This window comes from Monodelphis domestica, chromosome 2 (genome assembly GCF_027887165.1).
Source record: "Monodelphis domestica isolate mMonDom1 chromosome 2, mMonDom1.pri, whole genome shotgun sequence".
NCBI lineage: Eukaryota > Metazoa > Chordata > Mammalia > Didelphimorphia > Didelphidae > Monodelphis > Monodelphis domestica.
The window spans coordinates 136,177,515-136,203,875 of record NC_077228.1 but is presented as its reverse complement, the minus strand read 5'-3'; the positions used below and the strand labels follow the sequence as shown (position 1 = coordinate 136,203,875).

At 35.1% G+C, this 26,361-nt stretch overlaps 1 protein-coding gene across 17 annotated transcripts in view; it reads left to right on the top strand.

Moving 5' to 3' along the window:
• Nucleotides 1–26,361, top strand: part of ENAH (ENAH actin regulator) — a 254,249-nt gene that overhangs the window by 208,588 nt on the left and 19,300 nt on the right. For 9 of the 17 annotated variants that reach the window (XM_056816002.1, XM_007481484.2, XM_007481483.2 and 6 more), the window contains 5 exons: nt 19,226–19,506; nt 20,819–21,628; nt 25,209–25,516; nt 25,781–25,926; nt 26,091–26,148. In XM_056816002.1, the coding sequence (XP_056671980.1) occupies nt 19,226–19,506; nt 20,819–21,628; nt 25,209–25,516; nt 25,781–25,926; nt 26,091–26,148 (1,603 nt within the window). The remainder of the gene's footprint in view (nt 1–19,225; nt 19,507–20,818; nt 21,629–25,208; nt 25,517–25,780; nt 25,927–26,090; nt 26,149–26,361) is intronic. The other 8 variants (XM_056816009.1, XM_056816010.1, XM_007481491.3 and 5 more) reach the window with 2 other exon arrangements.

Genomic DNA, 26,361 nt, shown 5'->3' with positions numbered 1-26,361 from the left:
ATGAGTAGGTTAATTAAAAAAACAAAACAAAATGAGTAGAACCAAGAGAACATTATATACAGCTACAGTATTAATGTTTGAAGAATAATTTGTAAAAGTTCACTTCCAAAGAAAGTACTGGTAAATAGAAATGCAAAAGGCATACTTTATATATACATATATCTTTTTTCAATTAATGCCTTCTCTAGTGTAAGGAGGGGGAGGGAGGGAGGAAGACATTTGAGTATTTTAATATAACCAACAAATAAAGAGAGAATATAAATAAGTAAAGTCACTAAATGCAAAGTAGTTTAAAAGGGAGGGCATTAATAGTTGAGATCAAGAAAACTCACGTAAATTAAATGAGATGATAAACTTTAAATGCAATAATATTTTGACATAATCTGTGGTATGTAGTAGGCACTTAATGAATGCATATTCCCCTTTATTTTCCCTTAACCCTCTTCACTCAGGATGTTGTGAGTTACTGCTTCAAAGATGAAAGGGGTTCTTTGATATAGAGGTGAAGAGAGAGTACATTACAGATATAATGGATGGTATGTCCTACATGAGGAATAGAAAGAAGATTCATTGGCCTGAATGGCAGCATGTAGGAAGACTATTGCACAATGCACCTGAAAAGATAAGAGTGGGGAAAAGTTGACAAAGGTTTTTATTTTAGATTCAGTACACTGGAGTTGGAAAACTAAGACCCAAGTGCCAAATCAGCCTGCAGCCTATTTTTTGTTTGTTTGTTTGTTTTTGATAGGGTCCTGGGAGCTAAGAATGATTAAAAATTTTTTTTAATATGCTGAAACTTTAAGATGTAAAAACCATTTTTTGACTTGCTGCTATATATGAAAATTGGCTGATAGGCCTTGTTTAAAGATGCCTATGAGACAGGAAACCACTGTTGTTGGTTGGGGAGGGAATGACAATCTTTTGACCATTTACTGATTTAACAAAAAATCATTTTGGCCTTATGAATTTATGTGAGTTGTCTCTGCATCTTGAATAACAAGCCCTTTTTAATGGGATTTGATGCAAAAATGTTTTCTCATTCCACTTCTTCCCTCTTTACACTATATCCATTAATTTTGTTTGTGTGGTAGCTGTTATTTCCTCTATTATGTGTCTGGTAAAATATACATCTCTGATCCATGACTATCAAAGGTATATGATGTGGTTTTTTTTATTGTATGACCTTAATAGGTCACATAACCATTTTCTTTCTATATGTGTATATATATATATAAACATACACACACATACATATAAATCCTTACTTTCTGTTTTAAAGTTGATACTAAGTGTCATTTCCAAGGCAGAACAACAGTAAGGCTAGGTAATTAGAATGAGATGATTTACCTAGGATCACACAAGTGCTTTCCCCCTCTTTTTTCTCCACTAGTTTTAGTTATTTCTTTGAAAAATCTCTTGAGAATTAATTCCCTTAAGAATTCTTTTTCATGTTTATATACTTACGATTTTTTTCTCTTTTTATTTTTAAACATTATTTTATTTGGTCATTTTCAAACATTATTCATTGGAAACAAAAATCATTTTCTTTTCCTCCCCCCCACCCCCACCTCTCCCATAGCCGGCAGATTTATTTTCTCTCTTAATAATTATTGCTTGAATTTCTAGAACTATAACATAATATCTGGTAGAGTGGACATTCTTTGCTTCTATTTAAATAGATATTCCTCTATTTATTGAAAAAGCTTCTTTCTCCAGTATATATGATGCTTGCTTTTGGTTTGGGACAAATATTTTTATAACATAAAAAAGGTCCTTCTTTACTAATACTTTGTAGGCTTTTTAGCATTAATGAGAATTGTTCCTTATCAAAGGCCCTTTATTCATAATTGTGTTTTGGAAGTTTCTGTTCTTAATAATATGGTTGTGTTAATTATTTTCCTAATGTTTAAACATCTTTGTTTTCCTGGCATAAGTACAGCACAATCATAATGAATGATTTATTGAACATACTTCTGTTTGACTGGATTTAAAAACATTTTAAATGGAAATACATTCATTCTGTTGATCTTTGGTACTCTTATGTTTTAAACCTTTCCTGTTTTAGGGATTAGTTCTATTTTATCTCATAAAACTAATTTGTTTGGCATTGATACTGTTTGTTCTGATTTGATACATTTGAGCATTTGATACAATTCTGTCAGTTTATTAGGATTAGGAATTTTTTCCTTCATAGCTATTTCTGTTTCGTTTTATGAGATTGTATTTTTATCAAAGATATTTGTGGGATTTTTTTTTTTGTTACTGTTATTTTGGGTACTTCATATTTTTTAAAGTGGTCCTCTTTTGTGTTTTCAGTTTTGTCATCATATAGCTTTCTAATAAATTCAAATAATATTTTATGTGATTTCATCTTGTTTTCTTTCTACTTAATTGATTTGATTTTCTTGTATTTAATCACTTTGCTAATCTTTTCAAAGAACTGGCTTTTACTTTTATTTTTTTTCCTATAATCTCTTTTACTTCTGATTGATACCATTATTCCTCTAATTTTTAAAACCTGATACCTTTTAACACAATAGTGATAGTCATGTAATTTATTGACAACTTGATGGTCATATAATTCTTATAATAACTATGATTTTGTTTTTGTATTTCCACTTAGTTAATAATATTCTTTAGTGTCCTATTCACAATAATAATATTGCTTCCTTTCCTCACTGTGATGTATCCTAAGAAATGTGAGTCATCTTCTAATAACTGGGATATTACATCAGTGTGAGCAAAGAATTCAGTTAACAAGTGTCTATAAATAGTTTATAGATCACCAGTACTGTGTACAAGAGTTATAAAAGGGAAATACTCATCCCAGACATAGAAAAAGGTTAAGGAGAGTTGGAACAATGAAAGTCTATAGCCCTCCACTTGTCCTTCAGAGGCACAATGGACCGAATGTCAACCGTCTTCTCTTGTGAGTAATTTCTCTTAATACAAAAACACTAAATATTACTATGAAAATTTAAAATTTTTTATAATTTAGTATATTTTGATTCACAAGTATTCACATAAGGTATGAAGACCAGCATTATAGTACTAACGAACTATAGAGATCTGCCTTTATTTGATGACAATGTAGTCTCTTAGTTTTAGATGATTATTCTGAGGGTCCCTTCCTCCCCACCCAAAAAAACAGTAATAGCTTTCCAAATAAATCCACAAATTTTCCCAGCCTTTGTTTTTTGCCAAATTTGTCTAACCTCCAGGAGATATATTATTAGGATACTTAATATATAAAATAAGTATCCTTAAGTAATTTGACCAACACTAGCTCTCAAAGTCATTATCTGTTACAGTTGAGGAAGTGCTTACTATTAAAGAGCTGATATATTTATTGTAGAGTATTTTCCAATGATATATACAGATCATAGAACCAGAACAAAAGAACTCTTCATTACTACCTACTACCAAGCAACCTGTATGATTTAGCATTACACATTTAATTTAAACCATTAAAATGGCAACAATTTTTGTTCATGTTTTTGAAATCAAGCATTTTGAGAAATTTTCATTACTGATCTCTTCCTGTAATGAGAAAATGTTGGCATCTTCTTGACTTTTATAAGGCATTTTGTCTTTTTTTAAGGATATCTCTCTTAACATCTAGCAAAAAAGGAAAAGATTTTTATTGTTGGCATTGTTTCTTTAATGGAATTCATGTTTATATAGTACTAGATGCTTTTCAAAATGTTGTTTTTATATCAATCAAGGTCTTTTGATTAAAATTATTTTTCTACTTTTCCAGTTTACTTTGTAATTCAGTTTTACAAGTGTTCTTTAAGAACCAATCACTGGGAATACAAAGATAAAAGTAAAATTCTCTGTTACTTCAAGGAACACTTTATTGGCAGAAAACAAAATGTATAAGATAAGATTGTACAATATTAAAAGTAATTTGGGATGGGAAAGGTATCATTAACTGTTTGAGTAATTAGGAAAGGTATCATAAAAGAAGCACATAAGAGAGTAGGAAGAAGCTTAGGATCGAGAGAGACACAAAGACAGAGACAGAGACACAAGGTTGGAATTTAAATATAAAAGACTCCAAATTCCAAAGTAAGGAGCTAATAAAATTATTTTTCCAGACTTATGTTGCTGAACATAAATCTCTTAACCCAAACAGCCATCCTTTACTATATACATAAAACACCTTGTGGCAACAGTTATACAGAGGGCTGTATGGTAGGTCCCTGAAGTCTAATAGTTCCTTTCTCTTTGATTTTAGGGAGATGATTTGAATTCAGTCACTATTGTTATGAGTCTCTGGGTAAGAATTAACTCCCAATATTTAGACAGTTAGCACTCTTCCCAAGCTTACATTTATATTTTCCTTTGGTTCTCCACTGGCTTCCTTTTGCAAGAGAGGCAAAATTCAATTTATTTTAAAATTTTGTGTAACTGAACAATAGATTGTAGTGCAGTATTTGTAGATAGACATCCCTCAGAAAAGAAAGTTGAGGATAGATCCAGTCTTTTCTCAAGTCTTCATTCAGCCCTGGTTTTCTGGTTTAGGGTTTCTTTAAAGCTTATGATAATCCTGTATCCTTTGTAGCTCCTCCTTTCTCTCAGTTCATTCTAACTGTTGTTTTTTAGGGGTGGGTAGGAATGCCACACTTAACCTTTGGCTTTTTAATAAATGTTATTCTAACTATTAATCTATGAATGTGGCCCTGGGAAGTAGCTAAGTTTTTTCTGTCTTGAAAAAATCTTGTGTCTGTCTTGTGTAACTTTCTTTACATATTTACTCTAAGGCTTATGAGATTGATTTAGGCATCTTAGCATTTAAAGTCAGGGTGAGGTCAACAACAGGCAAAGAAGGAAAGAACTATTCAGCAAAACTAACCAATATATTGAAACTTATATTGTTTCATATGCATTATTCTGCCTACCTCAAAATTCTCTAAATCTGCAAAGAAAGTTACTTCTTTATGCCTTTTATTTGGGGTGAAAGGGTTATAATTTCACCGCATTCTTTTTTTATTATTTTGTTTTAGTTCTTGCCATGTACACTTTTTCATTGTGTATATTGTTTTCCTCTTAGCTTAGTTCATATAAATCTTTTCATGCTTCTCTGTATTCATCATAGTTATTTCTTAAAGCACAATAATATTTCATTATATTTCATGTACCACAGATAGCAAAGCTTTTTGAATGTTAGTTTTCAGTTCAATTTTGTAGCTCTCTGGAGGCTGGCTTTGAAAGGAGAGGCTATTCACAGTCATGACAAGATGAGAGGGCATGACTATCCATATATAACTGTAACAGAGTCAAGATACAAAATAAGGGAATTGAGGACAATGAATTGCAAGGCCATTTGAAGAGTCAACACATGAATTAAAATCATCAAGGATAGAGGCTGAGGAGTAGAGAAAGCTTGTGATCCAGGTTCTGAATTCTTATAAAAAAGGAAAAAGAAGTACCAAGATCATCCACCAGGTGCTGGATAGGTAGGCTATCTGTTTGAAATGAACCTTAGAGAAGAGTGTCATGTGAAGGGGAAGAGTGTTCAGGTGTCATTAAGGAGCATGAATCCTGCCTATTATTCCTCCCTTGTTCATTGTGGTAGGAGCATGAAGGAATGTCCATCCATTTCTGAATAAAGTGATCTTGTATCTCCTGTGGGACACTTAGGTTTTCGTAATTATACAGAGATGGAAATGAATCTAAAAGACATAGGTTTGCCACAAAAGGCAGTTTAACTGTAGAACCAGGAATACATAGGGCATAGGGGAAGAGGATGGTAAAGGGAGATAGGGACAGAGGATTAAGATTGAGAGCATGTGAATAGTAGTGAGTCACAGTAACCTGCAACTGAATTGTAGAGATTCTAAATAGGGCCATAGGATAATAGATTGTCCTATCCTTTTCAAGACTATTGGTTTGATCAAATCCTGAGCAAGTTTCCATTAGTAAAGTGAGGCATTGTATGTGGGTAGTATAATAGAGCAGTTGTCAAGTCTGATTGTCAAAGCAGGAATTAGTAAAAGATCTTTGATGAGAAGCAAGTGTTCCAAAAGTCTTAGTGCAGCCAGGAGTTTTCATAACTATATCATTCAGGCTGACATTATTAGCCAGGTCTTCTCTGCCCCAGGATGCACTCTGATTATGAGTAAACAGTAAATATGAGAGGTGTATCCTACCACATTTCATGACTTGTGGTTATAACCTTATGTACTTTTGATGGCAGTATCCCAAAAAACATCAATCCCCCAAGATAAGGAACCATTGTTCACTGTGGCACTACTCTCCCTAACCCCCAATGGAGAATCATAGCACAACCATATGGGTACCAGACCAGTTCATCTTACAGATGAAAAAACTGAGGCAGAAAGGATTGTGATTTGCCCTGGGTTACACATCTAGAAAAAAGTACGTATCTTAGTTTATATTTGAACTTCGGTCTTTCTAACTCTAGATCCAGACATCTATTGCACTGTGCCACCTAGCTGTCTCTTTTACTATAGAACTAAAATGAAAAGGACAGAGACATACCTGTTCTAATGTTAGTCATTCTCTGTAAAACCAGTAATCTATTATTTCAGATTGTTAAAATTACTTAATCTTTGTTGCATTCCTTTGAAGTAAGCAGCTTACTATTGTAGGCAAAATTTTATTTCTTTGGAATAGTTAGATGAATTTAAATGAACAAATATTCCAAAAATCTGACTTTGCCACTAGTTTGAAACCCTTTGTACAATTGAAGAGAGTGTGTATTCCAGTATCCATATCAAATTCCTCCCAATTGTGGGTATTCTTCAATTTTCTAGGACCTCTAATCTCTCCATACTTAATTTCTTCTTGTTAACTTCCTCAGCTCTATATGGATGACTCATAGATCTATATTTCCAGCCTTTGTCTTTTTCCTTTAGTTTGTCATTTGCTTGTTGAATTTTTCGGACTAGATGTATAGGCATCTTACTCATAACATGTCAAAAACTGAGCCCACTTATCCCTCAACCTCCCTTCAGCATCTGTTTCTGTCTGGAGTGCTACATTTTTCCCAGTCAGAGGATATACCTAGTTTAGGAATGTTTCGGTTGTTGTTCTGAATTACTAAACAAAATAGGTGTCCAAATTCACAGCTCCAACAGTGAATGAATTACCTATTTTGCCTCAAACCTTTTAAAATTTGTCTGTTTCTGTCTCCACTTTGCCAATGTGATGGATATGGGATGGAACCTCAGAGTTGACTTTGACTTGTATTTTTTTTTTTAATTTTAGGAATTTTGAGCATTTTAAGAAATGTTTATCGATACTGTGGATTTTCTTCCCTTAAGAATTGCTTGGGTTTTTTTTTTTTTAATGCTGCTTCTTGAGTCAAAATGATTGTTGGTAATATGTTGCATCCTACTTAACACCCACCACCCACCATAAGGATTTCTTTGACTCACTTATAATTTTTATTCTGGCTTGCAAAGTGTTTTCCTCACAAATTTTTTGTAAGTGTAGGACAATCATTATCCCCATTTTATGATAAAAATGAGTCTTTGTACATTGTGACTTGCCCATTGTCATATAACTAGTTAGTTATTATTATGGAAATAATTTGTATTGAAATTATTGTTAAAGGTGTGACTGTAGATATAATCTCTGAGGAAAGAATATAAAGAAAGGGGTAAAGGCTGAAGGTCACTGGGGAAACCAGGTGGAAAGAATAAACCAAGAAGCAATTCCACAAGAGTTAAGATATTCTCTAGTGTCAGGTGTATCAAGTTTTATAATCATTTAAGAAAATAGTTTTCAGTAAAGTGATAGAAGCCATTCATATCTCTTTATATTTCTTCTATGCTAACTACATTGTGAAATAACATACATATATAATGTCCATGGGGTCAAGTAGTTTTGATGGGGGAGGAAGTGAGAGAAGAAAGGAGGTGATACTTGAGTTGGATTTATAATAGTAACCACAATTAGTATTTACATAATGCTTATAAGTTAGAAAAATGATTTACATATTATCTGATCTTTACAACAATCCTATCATTATTATCCCCATTTTATGAAAGAGAAAACTGTGAATTTAAGTGACTTGCCCCAGGGTCATAGTAAATGTATGTAATTACTAAATTATAAACTCTTAAGTAGGATTCTTTTAACTTCCACCAAATGCCTTCTCGTTGTCCTTGGTGGAGGATAAATACACATTTGTAGGATGTTAATAAACTATTGAAAGACTGGCCAAAAAAAACCACTGACAAACTCAAGAACATCTGGAGTCCACCTTACTCGCCTACAAAAATCATATCTCCAACAAAAAATGCTTAGCTTTTTTAAGTATAAAAGATTTAGTTCTTTACTGTAGAATTTTTTTCTCTCTTCTGTCTTTTTTATCATTTACCTTTCATAGAAACATTTATTGTTTAGGGGTTCATCCTTCCCTTTCCCTCCTCTTAAGTGTGCACCAGCTGGTTTAGATTATCTGGAAGCCACCTTCACTACTGTTAGTCATGTTTAGTTGTTGGTCTATCTGCTTATGTTTAGTCTTTAACTGAATTTTCTTTCTTCTTAGAACTTGGGTAGTTTTCATCTTTTCCCCTCATTTCTCCTTTTGCTTATTTTCTGACCCCTTCCTCTTTGGCATGGGATCTATAGAGATTATGGCTTGTACCTCATAGCTAGCTGTCTCAGCATCTTCCTACACTGAGAAATTTGTTTTACTGGCCTCAGGCTTTGAACCAAGCAAGTTTTACTGGGATATAACTGGTCCCAGTTGGATACCAAAGTCTTACTTCCATCCTAGTGGATTATATCAATACCCCTTTGCCCCCCTCTGTATCCCAATAGGTTTGTTCTATTGCAAGCCTATGGGTAAATTCAGGAAAACTTTACTTGAAACTCTTTGCTTTGAGGAAGGGATTCACCTTCTTTACCAACAGTATTGTCACCTTTTTAGAGTTTTTAATGTCTTAGACTGTGTAGACAGCTGAAATTATTTTTATCTCTTGAATATAGTTCTGATTTTGCAGAGGTTTTAGAAATTTATCCTCTTTAGGATCAGAGAAAATACTTCGTTTTTCGTCTTGTTTGTCACTATAAATTTCATTTTAATCATGACTTATTCTAAAATTGATATCATTCATTATACCACTATTAGAGCTCAATCAGTTCTTTTTTGGTATCTAACTTGATTATTTATTCTTCCATTAAAAAAAGTTATCTCCAAGACTTAATAGAGCCTAATGTACATAGTACATTTTGTGATCATGTGTACTTCCACCATTACCTTTGAATATTATTAGTTCTCCTTCCTCATTAACAACTTTGATCTACTGAGACTAAAACCCTTCATATTTCATGAAGTTTTCATTACGTCCTCAAGTTTTAATGTCATTAAATATAATTTTCTTAAGTTAACTAAAACACAAATAGTGTTTTATTGTCTGTTCTAAGAAATAATTACTCAAAATAACTTGTTTTATTACCCACAAAATTTCTTTTTTCTTTTACTTAGTTTGCTTATTTCTAATATGGAAAAGGCTTTAGAGTTAATTTGATTTTGTCTTTCACAAGCAAACTAAGGGGGCATCTTGATAGCTCAGTGGATTGAGAGCCAAGCCTAGAGACAGGAGGTCCTAGGTTCAAATCTGGGTTCTGATACTTCCTAGCTATGTGGCCCTGGGCAAAACACCTAACCCCAATTGCCTAACCCACATAACTCTTCTGCCTTGGAATCAATATAGGGAAAGTAATTGTTTTTTAAAAAAGTAAACTAGTATGATGTTTTAAAAAAAAAATGTAAATCCAATTCCTATGTGCTTTATATACATTTTACTAGTTTTACATTAATGCACTGAAATGTGTGTTATCAGAAGTAACCTGATGTTAAAAATTCTGTCAAAAGTAAAAGCTGGTCGTCTTAGAGGGAGAATAACAGTAATTCCTCTTGTAAGACTTAACACACTACAACTATTTTTTTACCTTGAAAATCAAAATGATCTCAAGAAGAAAATGATAGTATATGAAAGCATCCTAGCTTACCTTTTGAATTTTTACTTTCCTCATTTCTCCTAAACATATGGATGAGAGTTGTACTTTAAAAAAATAATAGAAGATTCTCACTTCTCTTGGTATCCTTTTATAGGGTTTAGTGCCAAAAGTTCTTCATTTTGTATAACGAACTTCTTCGTTATTACAGAATATCTAAAAGGATTCTTTCCTGGGTGTTGATTACAAAGCTGTTTCATAACCCTAAGTTTCCCCCGGCTGCAAGGTCCTGTTTTTAAGGGGAAAAAAGCATTTATTTATTTATTTATTTATTTGTTTATTATTTTTTACTTCATTTACTTTTAAATTTATTTTTAATGTTTAATTCAAAGATATTTTCATAATTACATATAATAATAATAATTTTCAACATGCATTTCCCAAAATTATAAGATCCAAACCATCCGAGCCTCACAGGGAGGTAGTAAGCAGTTTGATCTGGGCTATCCATATATTTTCATGCAAGATATACTTTTGTGTTGGTCATTGTAAGAGCACACACATACAAAACCCAAACCCCAAAATAAAGCTGTAAAAGCTGGTATGCTTTGATCCACATCCATCTGCATACTATAGGTCTTTCTTTGGAGGTGGATAGCATAAATTCTTCAGAATTGTCCCAGATTATTACATTATTGAGAGTAGCCAACTATTACTCCCAGTTCTGTTTATTTTGCTCTGTATTGGTTTTGTAGACCTCAACAATTTTTAAACAAATCATTCTGCTTACAGTACAATAGTATTCTATCATGTAAACCTTAAAATTTCTTAGACTTATAAATGTTGGAAATTTCACCATTGGGAAATTTCATACTTGAAAAATTTCCTATTGATAGTGGGAACTCTATTGGAATGTGAACCCCATTGGCATGGGAGGTTCCTCCTCCTCCCTTTTTAAGATTACTTTAGGACAAAAACCTTTTGCTGAACAATGGAAAGGGCTTTGACCTATGCTTAAGCATAGAACAGGAAGTTCTTTGAGTCATGATTGATTTTAGAATTGATACAATAGAGATACTTGGAATGACAGAACCAGGTCTTGGAAAATACAATTTCCACCCCACTCAGTCCTAACAGGATTTAGGAAGGGCTGCAGCAAAGGATCAAGATTTAATTATTTGGGAATATGACCTTCAACAGACATGTGCAAAGTCACAGACCTCTGGGCAGTCCTGGGTTAAGCTAGAGCCACCATTGGCACAGGGAAGACATGGACAGTGATTGGTAGATGTGAGAACTGAGGGGAGGGAACTTGGATGGTTTCCTTAAAGATAGAGGGGTCTGAGGACTGGGGGTTGGTTGGTTGGAGAGGTTTTTGCTCTGAGAGGTGGTGCTTTGAGAAGTTTGCTCTGAAGGAAGCTGGAGGTGGAGGCCCCTGAGACTGTTTCTCCATTTTGGTCACATGAGTGGTAGGGACTGATCTCTTTTCTTTGCCTCAGCTATCTAAGGGCTTGGGCCTTTTGGCCCAGCCTAAACAGAAGGGGTATTTAAGCCCTATTCCCTTCTCTCCCCTTTCTCTCTCTCTCTCTCTCTCTCTCTCTCTCTCTCTCTCTCTCTCTCTCTCTCTCTCTCTCTCTCTCTCTCTCTCTCTCTCTCTCTCTCTCTCTCTCTCTCTCTCTCTCTCTCTCTCTCTCTCTCTCTCTCTCTCTCTCTCTCTCTCTCTCTCTCTCTCTCTCTCTCTCTCTCTCTCTCTCTCTCTCTCTCTCTCTCTCTCTCTCTCTCTCTCTCTCTCTCTCTCTCTCTCTCTCTCTCTCTCTCTCTCTCTCTCTCTCTCCCCCCCCTCTCTCCCCCCCTCTCTACCCCCCTCTCTCTCTCCCCTCTCTCTATCTCTAATACCTTTCTTCCTCCTGTTTGTAATTAAACTCCATAAAAGGTTGACTGCTGACTTGAGTTTTCAATTAGGAATTACATAGCTGAATTCCTTGGCGACCTTAAATTAATATATATCAGTCTTTTAAAGTGATTTCCTTGTCACAATCATCAACATATACCACAATGTGTTTGACCATTTCTCAATTGATGGACATCTTTTCAATGTCCAATTCCTTGCCACTACAAAAAGAAATGCTATGCATATTTTTATAAGTAGGTCACAAAGGCCTATTTAAAAAATATTAGCTTTTTATTGGTGTTAGTGTATAGTCATTTAAAAATTAGTAACACCATAGAAAGATGCATAGTAAATACAAATAGACTATTAGATATAATCAGTAAATATCTTCTAGAAAGAACACTAGTAAAAGAGGGTATGTTAAGTTCTATATGAATTGGAATTGTTTCATCCTTTATACACACAATTTCCATCTCCAGTGTTTACTGCCTGGCACATTTTTTTCATTGGCCCTTAAAGTTATCTCCTATCTTTATATATACATACCTTTTTAAAAATTCTATATTTTTTAAAATTTTTATTTTGTGGTTTCATTTGTATTACAAGCTATTATCCTCTGTCCCATCCCATTCCTATAGTATAGAAAGCCAACATTTGACACAGAATGTGTGAAACATTGTTCTATATATCAGTTCTTTCTTCATAGGGCCTTTGTAGTTGATTTGAAATAGTCACATAATTCAGAATACTTTAGGCCTTCACATTTACTTTTCAGCAATTATATATAATGTCCCCTTGGTTCTGCTCATATCACTTTATATTATCATGTAGTTCTTTCCATGTTTTTAAAAAAAATTAACCTGTTTGTCATTTCTAATGGTGCAGTAGTATTCTTTCACAATTATATACCACATCTTACTTGAGTCATTCCTCAGTTGATGGGTATCCCCATAATTTCCTGTTCTTTGTCACCACAAACAGAACTGCTGTGAATCATTTTAGAATATATAGGCTCTTTTCCTTTTTTCCCTGATCACCTTGGGGAATTTACCTAGTAATGGTACTGCTAGTTCAAAAGATATACATGTTTTTATTACTCTTTGGGTATAATTCCAGCTGGCTCTCCGAAATGGTTGGATCAGTTCACTGTTTCACCAACAGTATATTAGTGACCCTACTCTGCTATAGGTAGAAAAATCAAAATTTATGAAGCTCCTATATTTGTACTTAAATTTTTATTAGAAGAGACAGGAAGTATGTACTTAGTATGAAAGGCATCAGAAGTTGGGGGGATCAGGAAAGGCTTTATATGAAGGTAATAGAATTTGTGTTCTTTGTTCAAAGAAGTGTGGGATTGGGGGTGGAGCCAAGATGGTAGAGAAGGTTAACAGACTTACTTGATCTCTACCAAAAGCACACTTCTAAAAAAATTGTGATATAATTCCTCAAAACAAATTCTACAGCAGCATAACCCATAAAAATATAAGATGAAATAATTTTTTATAACAAAACAACTTATAAGGCTGGTACTAGGGTGGAAGTGCAGTGCAAAGCAGCGTGCCAAAGCAGACTCCACCATGGCAACAGGTTTTGGGGGCAGCAGAATCAGCAGCAAAAACTTCTGGAGGTCTCAGCCATAGATGATATGGGAGGAATCAGAAAACTTCTTAGAAGGAAATGGAAGTAACTCAGAGTAGAAGACTGGTCATGTTACCCATACACAGATCCAATTCACAGTCTTTGGGTTAAGAGGAGCATTAATACATTCTAGTGATTGTAGTGGCAGGAGAGCAAAGGACACTGGTCACAGATCCAAGGTGGAAAAGATTGCTTGTGATTGCTCACAGATCAGAGCATAGGCTGGAAGAGTATTAAAAATACTTCTCCTTTGGTCCTACTTTCTTGGAAGAACTGAAAACTTCTAGATCCCCAGAGCTAGTACTGAAGGCAGCTGCACAAAGAACTTGAAGTTTTTGAATAGTTCTTCCTTCATCTCAAGAACAGAGCCCAATTTTAACTTTTTTTAAGTTGAAAGAAAAAGGTTGGGAAATGAGCAAAGAAAAAAAAAGAAACTCAGAGACATACAAAGTTATTTTAGTGTCCACAAGCCTCAAGAATATGAATTGTTCTCACTCCCCAAAAGAATTAATGGAGGAGTTAAACAAGGATTTTAAAAATCAAATAAGAGAAGAGGAAGAAAAATTGGGAAAAGAAATGAGAGTGATACAGGAAAATAATGAAAAAAAGAGTCAACTGCTTGGTAAAGAAGACACAAAAAATCCTAAAAAAATTAATATCTTTTAAAACAATAGGACAAAAGGTAAAAGAGGCACAAAAATATAGTGGTAAACTTGAAAAGCAGAATTGGCCAAATAGAAAAAGATATACAAAAATTCACTGAAGGAAAGAACTCTTTTTTTTTTTTAATGTAAAATCAGAGGGGGCAGCTAGTGGGTTCAGTGAATCAAGAGCCAGCCTTAAGAGATGGGACATTCTGGTTTCAAATATGGCCTCAGATACTTCCTAGCTGTGCGATCCTGGGCAAGTCACTCAACTTCTACTGCCTAGCTCTTACTGTTCTGCTTTGGAACCAGGACACATTATAGATTCTAAGACAAAAGGTAAGGGTTTTTTAAGAGAGAAAGGGAAAGACAGAGATAAGTGACCAATTGAGAAAGGAAGTACAAAATTCACTGAAGAAAATAATGTCTTAAAAATTAGAATTGTGTGGGGGCAGCTGGGTAGCTCAGTGGATTGAGAACCAGGCCTAGAGACGGGAGGTCCTAGGTTCAAATCTGGCCTCAGACACTTCCCAGCTGTGTGACCCTGGGCAAGTCACTTGACCCCCATTGCCTAGCCCTTGCCTTCTGCCTTGGAGCCAATACACAGTATTGACTTCAAGACGGAAGGTAAGGGTTTTAGAAAAAAAAAATTAGAATTGTGCAAGTGGAAGGTAATGACTAAGAAATAATTTTTTAAAGTCAATAGAAGAAAATGTGAAATATCCCATATCCTATCAACATCTGATTTGGAAAATAAGTCTAGGAGATAGAATTGAAAAATCATTGGATTACCTGAAAGCCATGATCCAGAAGAAGAGTTTAGACCTTATCTTTCAAGAAATTCACAAGTAAAACTGCCCTGATATTCTATTAGCAGAGGGTGAAATAAAGATGGAAAGAATCCTAAAAGGACTCCTCCTAGGAATAACCTGATTTGCTAGGATAAGGAGTGTAATAGAGGCTGGCACTAAAGAAAAAGTGCCCGACTGAAGACTATATGAAATTGATCACCTAGACGTGGGAGGGTCCTCAAGAGTGAATTTCCCAAGGAGAGAAGTCTGGCTGGAGAACAGTTAGGGTCTCTCCAGTGGAAGAGAGAAGGTGGATAAAGACTTTCTCCTCAAGGTTGCCCACATTTCCTGCTGGTTGCCTGGGTTTGTCTTCTCTCCTCAAGAAATTCACTCCTGGGACCCCTTCCCCATCAAGGTGATCAATTTCATATACTCTTCAGTCTGGCACTTTTTCTTTAGTGCCAGCCTCTATCACAGGAGGAAATATTGAAGAAAGCAAAAAAAAAAATAATTCATATATAGTATAGCCACAATCAAAATAATACAACACTTAACATCTTTTAAAGGATAGGAGGGCCTAGAATATGATATCCTTGAGGACAAAGGAGCTAGGACTTTAACCAAGAATCACTTACCCAGCAAAACTGAACATAACCCTTAAGGGTGGGGAAAAAAGGCATAATCAATGAAATAGACTTTCAAACATTTCTAATGAAAAGATTAGAGGTCAATGGAAAATTTGACTCTCAAATATAAGACTCAAGAGAAGCATTAAAAGGTAAACAGGAAAAAGAAATCAAAAGACATTCAATAAGATTAAACCATTTGTATCTTCATGGAAAGATGATTCCTGTAACTTAAGAATTTTATCATTATTAGTATAGTTAAATACATAGAGAAGGCAAGGGTGGGGATTTGAATAGGGATGAATGGGATGATATCTAAAAAATACTGTTAAAGGATGAGAAAGAGGAATGCATTGGGAGAATGGGTAAAGAAGAAATAGGATGGGGTAAATTATCTCATAAAATAGGCATGAAAAAGCTTTTACAATTAAAAGTGGAAAAAATGGGGAGGAGAACATTTGAATTTTAACTCTCATCAGAATTGTCTCAAAGAGAGAAGGGCATACACAACCAATTGGGTATAGAAATCTTATCCTACAGGAAAGTAAAAGAGGAAGGGAATGGGAGAGGGGACTGATAGAAGAGGTCAAATTAGGGAATGTGGTGGTTAGAAGTTAAAAAAGGAAACAGATGGAGAATAATATATAATCATAATGGTTGGGAAAAAATTTACAAGTCTTCTCTAACAAACTTCTACTTTCTCAAATATGTAAAGAAATGAGTCAAATTTGAAAGAATACAAGTCATTCTCTAATTGACAAATGACCAAAGGATATGAACAGGCAATTCTCAAGGTATAAAGGAATTAAAACTCTAGAGTTATGGGGAAAAGACTCTAAATCACTATTAATTGGTTAAATGTAAATAAAAACAACTCTGAGGTACCAACCCACACCAAGCTTGGAGAGGATGTGGGAGACACTGAGGCATTATTAGGAAGTGTTTTCTGGAGGGCAATTTGGATCTATGCCCAAAGAGCTATAAAACAATACATATTCTTTGACCTAGCAATACAATTACTAGTTTATATCCCAAAGAGATGGAGGGGGGGAGGGTGACAGACCTATATCTACAAAAATAAAGTAGCTCTACAATGATCTAAAACAATCCCAAAGGACTCCTGATAAAAATGCCATCTGCTGCCAGAGAAAGAACTAATGGAACTTGCATCCAGAACAAAGCAAACTTTTTTCACTTTATTTTTTTCCTTCCACAAAATGATTAAATAAGGGAAAAATGTTTTATATGGTGGTACATTTGTACATGTAAAATCTATATCAGATTGTTTACCATATTGTCTGAGGCTGGGGGAAAGTAGGGTGGGGCGGAATTTGAGATTCCAAATTCTTTTTAAAATGTTGGACACTGTAGCCACTTAGGTGACTCAATGAATTGAGAACCAGTGCCAGAGGCAGGATGTCCTGGCTTCAAATCTGCCTCAGATACTTCCAAACTGTGTGTCTCTGTTAGTCATTTAACCCCCATTGCCTAGTTCCTTTTGCTCATCATTGCTCATTATACCCAATGTTGAGTCTAAGACAGAAATTAAGGTACTTTTTTTTTTTAATGTTGGAAACCTTTTTTACTTATGATTAAGGAAAAAATTTTGCCACTTAAGAAGGGCATGCATTCAGGTGTAAATAATGGGAGGTAAATTGCCGCATATAAACAGAGAGGTCAACAAATAGGAAGACGAGTTGTTCGTGTGATATGAGCAAGGGATGACCAAATGATATCCAAAGTGCTTCACTGATCACCTTGCATATCAAGAGAAGAGGAGTTCTTTAGCACTATGTTGGTGAACCTAGCACAGACTTGATGGAGGAGTCTGCACCTTTCCTCCTTTCCACATGTACCTGAGGACTTTTCTCACATGACCCTCTACCCAGCAGCCCAGTGGGAATGCTTCCGCCCTTCCCTGTCTGGAGTAAGGGGACAGCTCACATGATATGTGAAGGTGCAGTTTGGGCACTCGCTTTTTAAAAGGTTCACCATCACTGTTCAAGCACATTTGTTTCCCAATCGTCTTCTACTCTGAGATGAATTTCTGTGTGAATATTGAGTTGTGGTCTGCATTGTTGAAGGAGACTTCCAAAATGATGGATGGGAGTCACAAATTGATTTTAGTTCAGAGAAAGAACTCCTGGGCAAGGAAAAGCTCATATTGGTTTATCCTGGTTGCACAAATCATCCAAATAAGCATGCATTTTTAGACTTCTGTAATAGGTCCTGAGCCAAAATCAACTGTATACAAGAGCCTACTTTTGAGGCTAAAATGATTAATAGCAGTTATCTTTGTTGCCCTCTATCTTGATAAAATAATATAGCTTATTTTTAGTTTAATAATTATAATGCAATTAATTAAAATATATAAATAATAGAACAATTGTTTACCATATTTTTATACTTTGCAAATCATCATAGCCAGAATCACTAAAAAAACCTGTTGTGGATTTACGTTTTTATTTGTGAAAACTCAGTCTTGTACTATGCAGATTCTCTCAGGATATTAAGTAAATTCTCATTTTAGAAATCCTTTTCACATTATAACAATGAATGCAGCTTTTCCAGCAAAGATCTATCTTTTTATGTTTTTGTTTATTATCTATTTATTGAAACATTTATTTTCTCACTGGTATCCTCAACTGAACAATAAGAGAACTGAAATATACAAGACTTCATAATATGTATATTACAGCAAAGCAAATTTTTTAATTGGCCTTCTCAATTTTAATTCCATCATGAGGTAATCTAACTTTTAAGGGAATATTCCCCAAACCAGTCCATTGAAACATACTAATTACATTGAATTTTATACCAATTTACCTTTTCATTAAATCTGAGGGTCCTACTAATGATACATATTAACTGTGTAATACCAGATAAACAACTTGATCTTTTAATGCTCTGAGCAACTTTCTGAAATTATAAGTCTCATAGAAAGTGCTGACCTTCATTATTAGAAGGGACTCCCTCATCAAGTAGAGTAGAAGGGGATATTTCTAAAATCACAAGACCAGACCCTATCTTAACTTATAAACTTAAATTTAACCTGAATGAATAATGATAGAAAAGGCCACAATAGAGTGATTCTCTCATAAATGTTAAAAAATTGAATGCAGTACAGTGGGGGAGACATTTTTGTGAGTGATAATGAAGTAAACTGAAGTTCTTCAAAATCATGAGTTTGATAATTTGTTCACTTGATTATTATAGTTTTGAATTTCTGAGACTTTATAAGACCTGAGTTCAAATGTGGCCTCAGACAGCTACTAGCAGGATGATTCTGAGCAAGTCACTTAACTTCTGTCTGCCTCAATTTCCTCAAGTATAAAATATAGATAGTAATAGCACCTACTTCAAAGAGGAGTTGTAAGGATTAATAGAGATAACATTTGCATAAAGGGCTTAGTACAGTGCCTGACAGCGTAATAGGTGCTTAATAATTAATAAGTCCCTTCCTTCCTCCCTTTCATTTAAAATTTTAAATTTCTAAAGTTTTGTTTAGAACTTGTTCACAGAATAATTGCCTTATCAAAATGTTGGGTTTTTGTCCATTCCTTTTCTTCCATTTTCTTCCTCTCAAATATATCATCAGATATCTCAGTACCTTATAACTAATCATTAGTTTTATTTTTTGGATTCTTACCTTCACTCCCCTCCTCTCCCCCTTTTTGTTTCCTTTTTCTTTTCTAGGCAACTGCAAGAACAGCAGAGACAGAAGGAAATGGAACGGGAGAGGCTGGAGCGTGAAAGAATGGAGCGAGAGAGATTGGAGAGAGAGAGGTTAGAAAGGGAAAGACTGGAAAGGGAGAGAATGGAGCAAGAACAGCTTGAAAGAGAACGCCAAGAACGCCTCGAACGAGAAAGGCAAGATCGGGAGAGGCTTGAGCGAGAAAGACAAGAAAGAGAGCGACAAGAACAGTTAGAAAGGGAACAGTTGGAATGGGAAAGAGAGAGACGAATATCAAATGCTGGTAAGAAGTTTATATGATTAGTATGTTCTTGGGACTTGAATCTTTGTGGAGGATTTGGCTTCTCATCATTTGAAATTAATTTGGGAATAAATAGCACCAAGTAGAGAATTTTTAAAAAACATAAAATAAAAGTTTGAGCATCTTTTTTTTTCTTTTTATATTCATTTTACATTGTTAAGAGACTGGAATAAGCTGATGTTTCCCTAATTTGCATGCCTGATTATACTTTGGGAGAATATTTAGGATTGGTTAAGCTGGTCATAAATCCCAGTCTATGAGATTGCACCAGATCTTCTTGGAAAGCATGGATGTAATTTATTAGATTGTTCTATGGTATCTCTGAAAGTTACCTCAGCTTATTGAGTTTGTATTAGCAATTTTGGATATAGCTGCTTATATTATTTTCCACAATTGTGTTGTTAGTAAACAAAAAGCTTGCCATATTATAAATTCAAAGTTGTACCAGTTAACTAAAGTTTAAAATATATAGATATAGATAAATACTGGATATCCCAGAAGTCTTAGTACTAAACTATCAAGACTTTTATGCCACCTTTGCCCCATACATATATAGCAGAAATTCTTAGAATTCATTACACTGCTCAATATTTCCTGATTAAGAGTGATAATGTGTTGAAATAATTTTAAATTAAATCTAAAATGTCAGAACAGTTTGGAACAATTGCATTAATAGTTATGCTAAAGTTTCACAATATTAATTTTACAAATTGTATTCTGAGATTTTGTTTATTAATACCATTGTGTTTGCTGCTAACAACAATTATCTCAGAAAACCAAGAAGTTATAGATAAAAATAACCATTGAGAAGAAAATTTCTCTTTGTTGTACAAATTTTCACTAATTTATTCCTTTTGTTTTTAGTTTGGAAAAACTTATTTTAATTTTTTTTTCAATAGACTTCATAAAAAACGGTGAATCTCGGGGGGTTTTAGTTCATTAAAAAAAGAGAGAACGGTCTTTTAAAAAGACTAGGAGAGCCAATTTATATTGTGATTTAACTTCATCATTGAGAAACACAAAAGGTTTTTGTTTTGCTCTGTATTTCAAAATTTGTTTATAAATTAAATTATTGAAATTTGCTGAAAAGTAAAAGTAGCTATTGACAGACTTTTCTAATAATTTTCACATATGCCTAAGCCTCTGGTACTAACTATAGTCTACATTTATACATTTGTTTGAATGCTGGTTTTGTTGCTTCATTAGCTCCCTTTTTCTCTCTCTCTCTCTCACCTTCTCTCTCTCTCTCCTTTTTTATCCTGTCTTTTGCTGCTGCTTTCCATCTTCTGTCCAGCTCCATCTTTCGACAACTCCCTGTATAGTGCTCCACTTCCTGAATATTCCAGTTGCCAGCCTCCTTCAGCACCTCCTCCATCATATGCTAAAGTCATCTCTGCTCCAGTGTCAGATGCCACTCCTGATTATGCTGTAGTGACCTCTGTACCACCTACTTCCACACCCCCTACACCACCACTACGACACTCAGCGACACGTTTTGCAACTTCTTTAGGTTCAGCCTTCCACCCTGTTCTGCCCCATTATGCTACAGTTCCTCGTCCTCTGAACAAAAACTCTCGACCTTCTTCTCCTGTGAATGCACCCCCTTCTCAGCCTCCAGCTACGAAGCCTTTTGCCTGGTCTGCTTCAAACTTTGCACCCCTCCCTCCATCGCCTCCAGTTATGATTAGCAGCCCTCCAGGCAAAGCCACTGGTCCAAGACCTGTTCTCCCTGTTTGTGTTTCTAATCCGTTGCCCCAAATGCCTCCGTCACCTACAGCACCCAATGGGCTTCCTGATTCTGTAACATATCCAGCACCTTCACCGTCTACCTCAGGTCCAGCAGCTCCACCTCCGCCACCACCACCTCCAGCACCTCCACTGCCTTCCCTTCCGTCACTGTCCCACTCTGGACCTCAAGCTTCTCCTCCTCCAAGCACCCCTATTGCCTCAACTCCCTCATCCAAGCCTAGTGTTCTCCCTTCTCCCTCTGCAGCTGCCCCTGCCTCTGTTGAGACTTCTCTAAACTCTGTGCTGGGAGACTCCTCTGCTTCTGAGCCAACCTTGCAGGCAGCCTCTCAGCCGATTGAAACTCCGACCCAGCAGGGTAAGGCTTTCTGTTTTTGCTGCTAATTAACTAATCACTGGATATCCACAACTTTAATAATTGCCATGAAGGATGAGGAAATACTTTCTTAAAATGTTAGGACACAAAGGAATGCTGAGAAATTATTTAGTCAACCACCCTCACTACCACCACCATCTACTAGTTAACAGATGAGCAAACTTGGCTTGAGCCTTAAGACACAAGCAAATAAGTGGCAATCCTGATTCCTATGCCAGCGCTATTTCTAATGTGCCACACTGTAGAAATCTTATTACAGTTAGTTGATAGCAATAACAATAAAATTTTAATTAAAAATCACATGTAAATGTCAAATAGCAGATGTTTTTTGCTTGTTAGAAATGTGATGCTCATACCTAAATGTTGAAATATCAGATTATTCTGAATACTGTTTGCTAATTTTAATAATTTTTCATATTCAGTTCCCAACTTTTCTATGCACATTAAAATACATTATGAAAGTTTTCTATACTATATAAGTACCAATAACCTGTAATATGAACAGGAAGGCAGACTTAGTGAGTTTCTGTAACCGAGTAAATCAAGATTTTAGTTATTTCACTGATGTTCCACCTGCCCCTTTACATATTCATGTTTAAAATATATACTCAGATCTTCAAAAGTACTATTATTTAAAGTTAACAACTGTAAAAGTTGTTGTAATTTTTATAAGAGAAATTGTACATATATCCATTACAATTTTCATAGGATAGACTGTTTTTAGTTAGGAGAAGTGTCTTGAAAAGGCAACATGACATAGTGGTTCAAGAACTTACCAGAGCCAAGACACTCTGTGTTGTCATTCAGCCTCTGTCTCTTCCTGGCTGTTTGACCCTAGACAAGTTACTCCACATCTCTTCACTCTGACTTATGTGCTTGCAAAGAAGATACTGAAATGAAAGTAGGAAAAGGGAGGAAATTCCTTTATCAGTAAAATCATAGATTGAATCTCTTTCTCTGTCTCTATGAAATAGTTTTAAATAAATTCAAAATGTTTATTAACCTTAATTGTTTTAGTAGGTTTTAGTAAAGATGCTTCAATAAAATTTTAGTTCCAAAATTTAGCTTAAATTTGAAAACACGAAAGCAAGCAACTCAGTTACATTACTTGATCTTTTGTAACATGCATATATTTTGATTAGTTTTGATTAATGTCTTTGAAAAACATAGGCAATTTTATCATCTGTGCTCCAGTGTCAGATTTTTTTTTGAGCATATGGAAGGTAGTATGGCCTCTGTTTATTTAAGAGATCTTTGAAAGACAAATGCCATTGAAAAGATAAGATTATTGATAGGCTTTGACTGACCAGTATATACTCTTGTCAGGGGAGCCACTTTCCTCAATGATCAATAAAAAGCAAGTTATGAGAGTTATATCTCCTGTATGTCCTCATGGCCGTTACCCTTTCATCAACATAAACTTACAACTTCCTAGAGATTTTTGGATAAGTGGTGCCAAGAGCCCAGAACCCACTAGACAATGAAAATCCTGAGGCAGCATTTAGGGCAGTGATGGTGTGCCTATGGCACAGGTGCCAAAGATGGCACACAGGGGGCTCTCTGTGAGCATGTAGCCTCTCATGCACCTTCATGTCATTGGTGCGCACACACACACACACACACACACACACACACACACACACACACACACACTCTAACCCCCCCGCCCCCATTTATTACTAGAAAGGGGACAGAGCTACTCCCTTTCCCCTCTCCACCGTGCCTGAAGACATTTTTTCACATGCCCAGCCCAATGGGAACATTTCCTCCCTCCCCTGTTTGGAAAGGGAGTGGAGGCAGGGGGAGAAGGGACACTGTGTGCTGTCGGGGGAGGGGTGTGTGAGATGGGGGCAGGGCCCAACACTCATGTCTGAAAGGCTCACCATCACTGAAGGAATAGAGTTGGTTGACTAGATGAATAGTTCAGTGTTCCTAAGATAGAGGAAAGGCCAATAATAAGATAGAAATAAAAAAAAGCATTTCAAGCCAGGGTTGCTGCTCTGGGTCCTGACAGCTACCTCCCCCCCTCTTTGGGTCCAACATCTTACTATGTTCCTGAGGCAAATAGAGTTCTATTAGGGACATTAATTCCAACTATTCCAGCTGAAGGGGTAGCACAATTCTCTATACAAGGACAATTTTAGATTTCCAAATCAAATGTGTACTTCAGTTATATCAGTCCAATCAACTTTGTATCTTGTCACTAACAAGAATATTTGTCTTCACCAAAGCATGTTTTGAGTGATGATATATTTGCCCTCCATGTCAGCCTCGAAAAGTTAGGGATCTGCCCCAAACTTAATAACCACAATATATTATGTTGTTTACTCATGAATTTATTTTATATTTCATTGAACCTATTTGTATTTTCATCTCATATAACTTCTTGGAAGTTATGAAATACCAAAGATAATTATGCATCATAGAAAGCATTAACTAGGTATTTATCTTAAAATATACCTCTTTAGTCCTGAAGGGGCATTATTATGGTCTTGTATTCTAGGATTATATGCTTTGTTCCCCTGTTAATAGGCTTCATGAGTTTATGGAGTTATTTTTTTAAGTTAATTTTTACAAGTGAGTCATTCTATCCCTTTGAGCCATTTCCTTGTTTCTTTTTTTATATTGTTAAATAATCATCAGCAGGTTTCTTTGCAGGTTCAGTTTATATTTATTGCTCTTGTTTCAGACATATGAGACAATTATAATATTTCATTTGATTTCAAAGTGTGTTTTCTTGCATTGTTTTAATTTTCTTATGGAGCAAGTGAAAAGAATTAGGAAGTTTTGGGGGCCAGATAATATTCTGGGTGGTCAAAAATTAATTTCTAAGGCATTCCTTATTGTTATTTAGATCAATATTATGATCACTCTAAATGTGCATAGAGTAATATGGCCATTAGAGCACTATATATTGTTTCTAATAAGTCCTCATTGACCTATAAAAACCTTATTTATTTTGTAAATAAATAGCTGTTTTGAGTTTGTGCAGAATCAAATAAAAGGCCTTCTACTGGTCTTGATCATGAATTTACTCTCAAGGTTTGATCCCTATTCTTCCTGGCCACTTTGGCTCAAGAATGCTCCCATTTTAGTGGTATGACAACTCCTGTGTGCCTCACCTTTAAGATTGCTTTAATCAAGTCTTTTTGGCTCTCTGTTTAACTTCAAAGAACTCTTCCCTTAATTATGAAAAGTGGTTTAAAAAAGTCATTTTGGAATTTTCTGCTTACAGTTGAAATTAAGACACTACTGCCCACAACTAACTAAGCTCTAATTTAAGGATTTTCATGATGTCTTTTCTATTTGTCTTCATGTATATATGACTCTTTAAAAAATCTCATTCACAAAATGTCTATTTAGATAATTTATTTTAACATATATTGTTGAGACTCTGCTTTATGTAATAGAAATTTTTGAACATTAATACTTATAATATTAAACATATATATAACAATTTAATTTGTATCATTTCAATTTATATTACATTCTAGATACTTGGACATAATGTTTCTTATTGGCCTTCTTACTTATACCCTTTTGTACTATTTCTCTTTATTAGGTATCGTCTTGGGACCACCTGCACCTCCTCCCCCTCCACCACTTCCACCTGGTCCAACCCAGACTTCAGTAACACTCCCACCTCCCCCAGGTCCACCCCCTGCACCCCCGCTTCCATCCTCTGGGCCACCTCCACCACCCCCTCCACCACCCCTTCCCAATCAGGCACCCCTTCCTGTTCCTCTACCTCCTCCTGCTCCTCCACTCCCCCCTTCTGGATTTTCGGTGGCATATGTATCAGAAGACAATCGCCCATTAACTGGACTTGCAGCTGCAATTGCTGGAGCCAAACTTAGGAAAGTTTCACGGGTAAATGCATCTCCATGTTTGTTTTTCTTTTTCCTTTATTGTCAAATGCTGTTATTCATAAATAATTATTGAATTTGTTGTAAGGAATAATTCCAGTAGTTGTCATTAAGAGTCATTAATGCCTTACTCTCTCCTTGTTAAAGTGTCCAGAGTATACTTGATACTGACATGCTCTTGTTATGTGTCATCATTTGTTTGGTTTTGGAACTAGATAAACACTAAGACATTTGTTATATACATGTATGTATATATTTTATCATTAAGATTGAGGACTCCTCTAGTCCAAGTGGAGGAAGTGCCATTGGAGTGAACTCAACTTCAGCTAAGACAGACACAGGTCGTGGAAATGGACCACTTCCTTTAGGTGGGAGTGGCTTGATGGAGGAAATGAGTGCCCTGCTGGCCAGGAGGTAAGTTAAGAACTTGAATATTTAATGCTATTGACAAGAATAGAGAATTTGAAAATGAGGTTTATTAAAATTACTATTTTACTAGCGTTACTCTCCTTTATTTGAGAGAGAATATTCTTTATATTAAGAGATAGATGATTTTGTTTGGTTTTGGTTCATTCTAGAAGAAGAATCGCTGAAAAGGGATCAACTATAGAAACAGAACCAAAAGAGGATAAAACTGTAAGTTGGTAAACATGGTGCACTTTGCCTTAAATGTCTGAAATCAAGAAAATATTATAATTAAAGTAGTCACATTAAAGATAATTTAAGTGAGTCAATTAGAAATGGATTTTTAAAATGCTATTTTAAAAAACATGCCAATGCTGATAAAATGTTCATTTCTCAATTCCTGCTAAATTTTTATTTTTAACCCTTTATGTTTTAGAATTAATA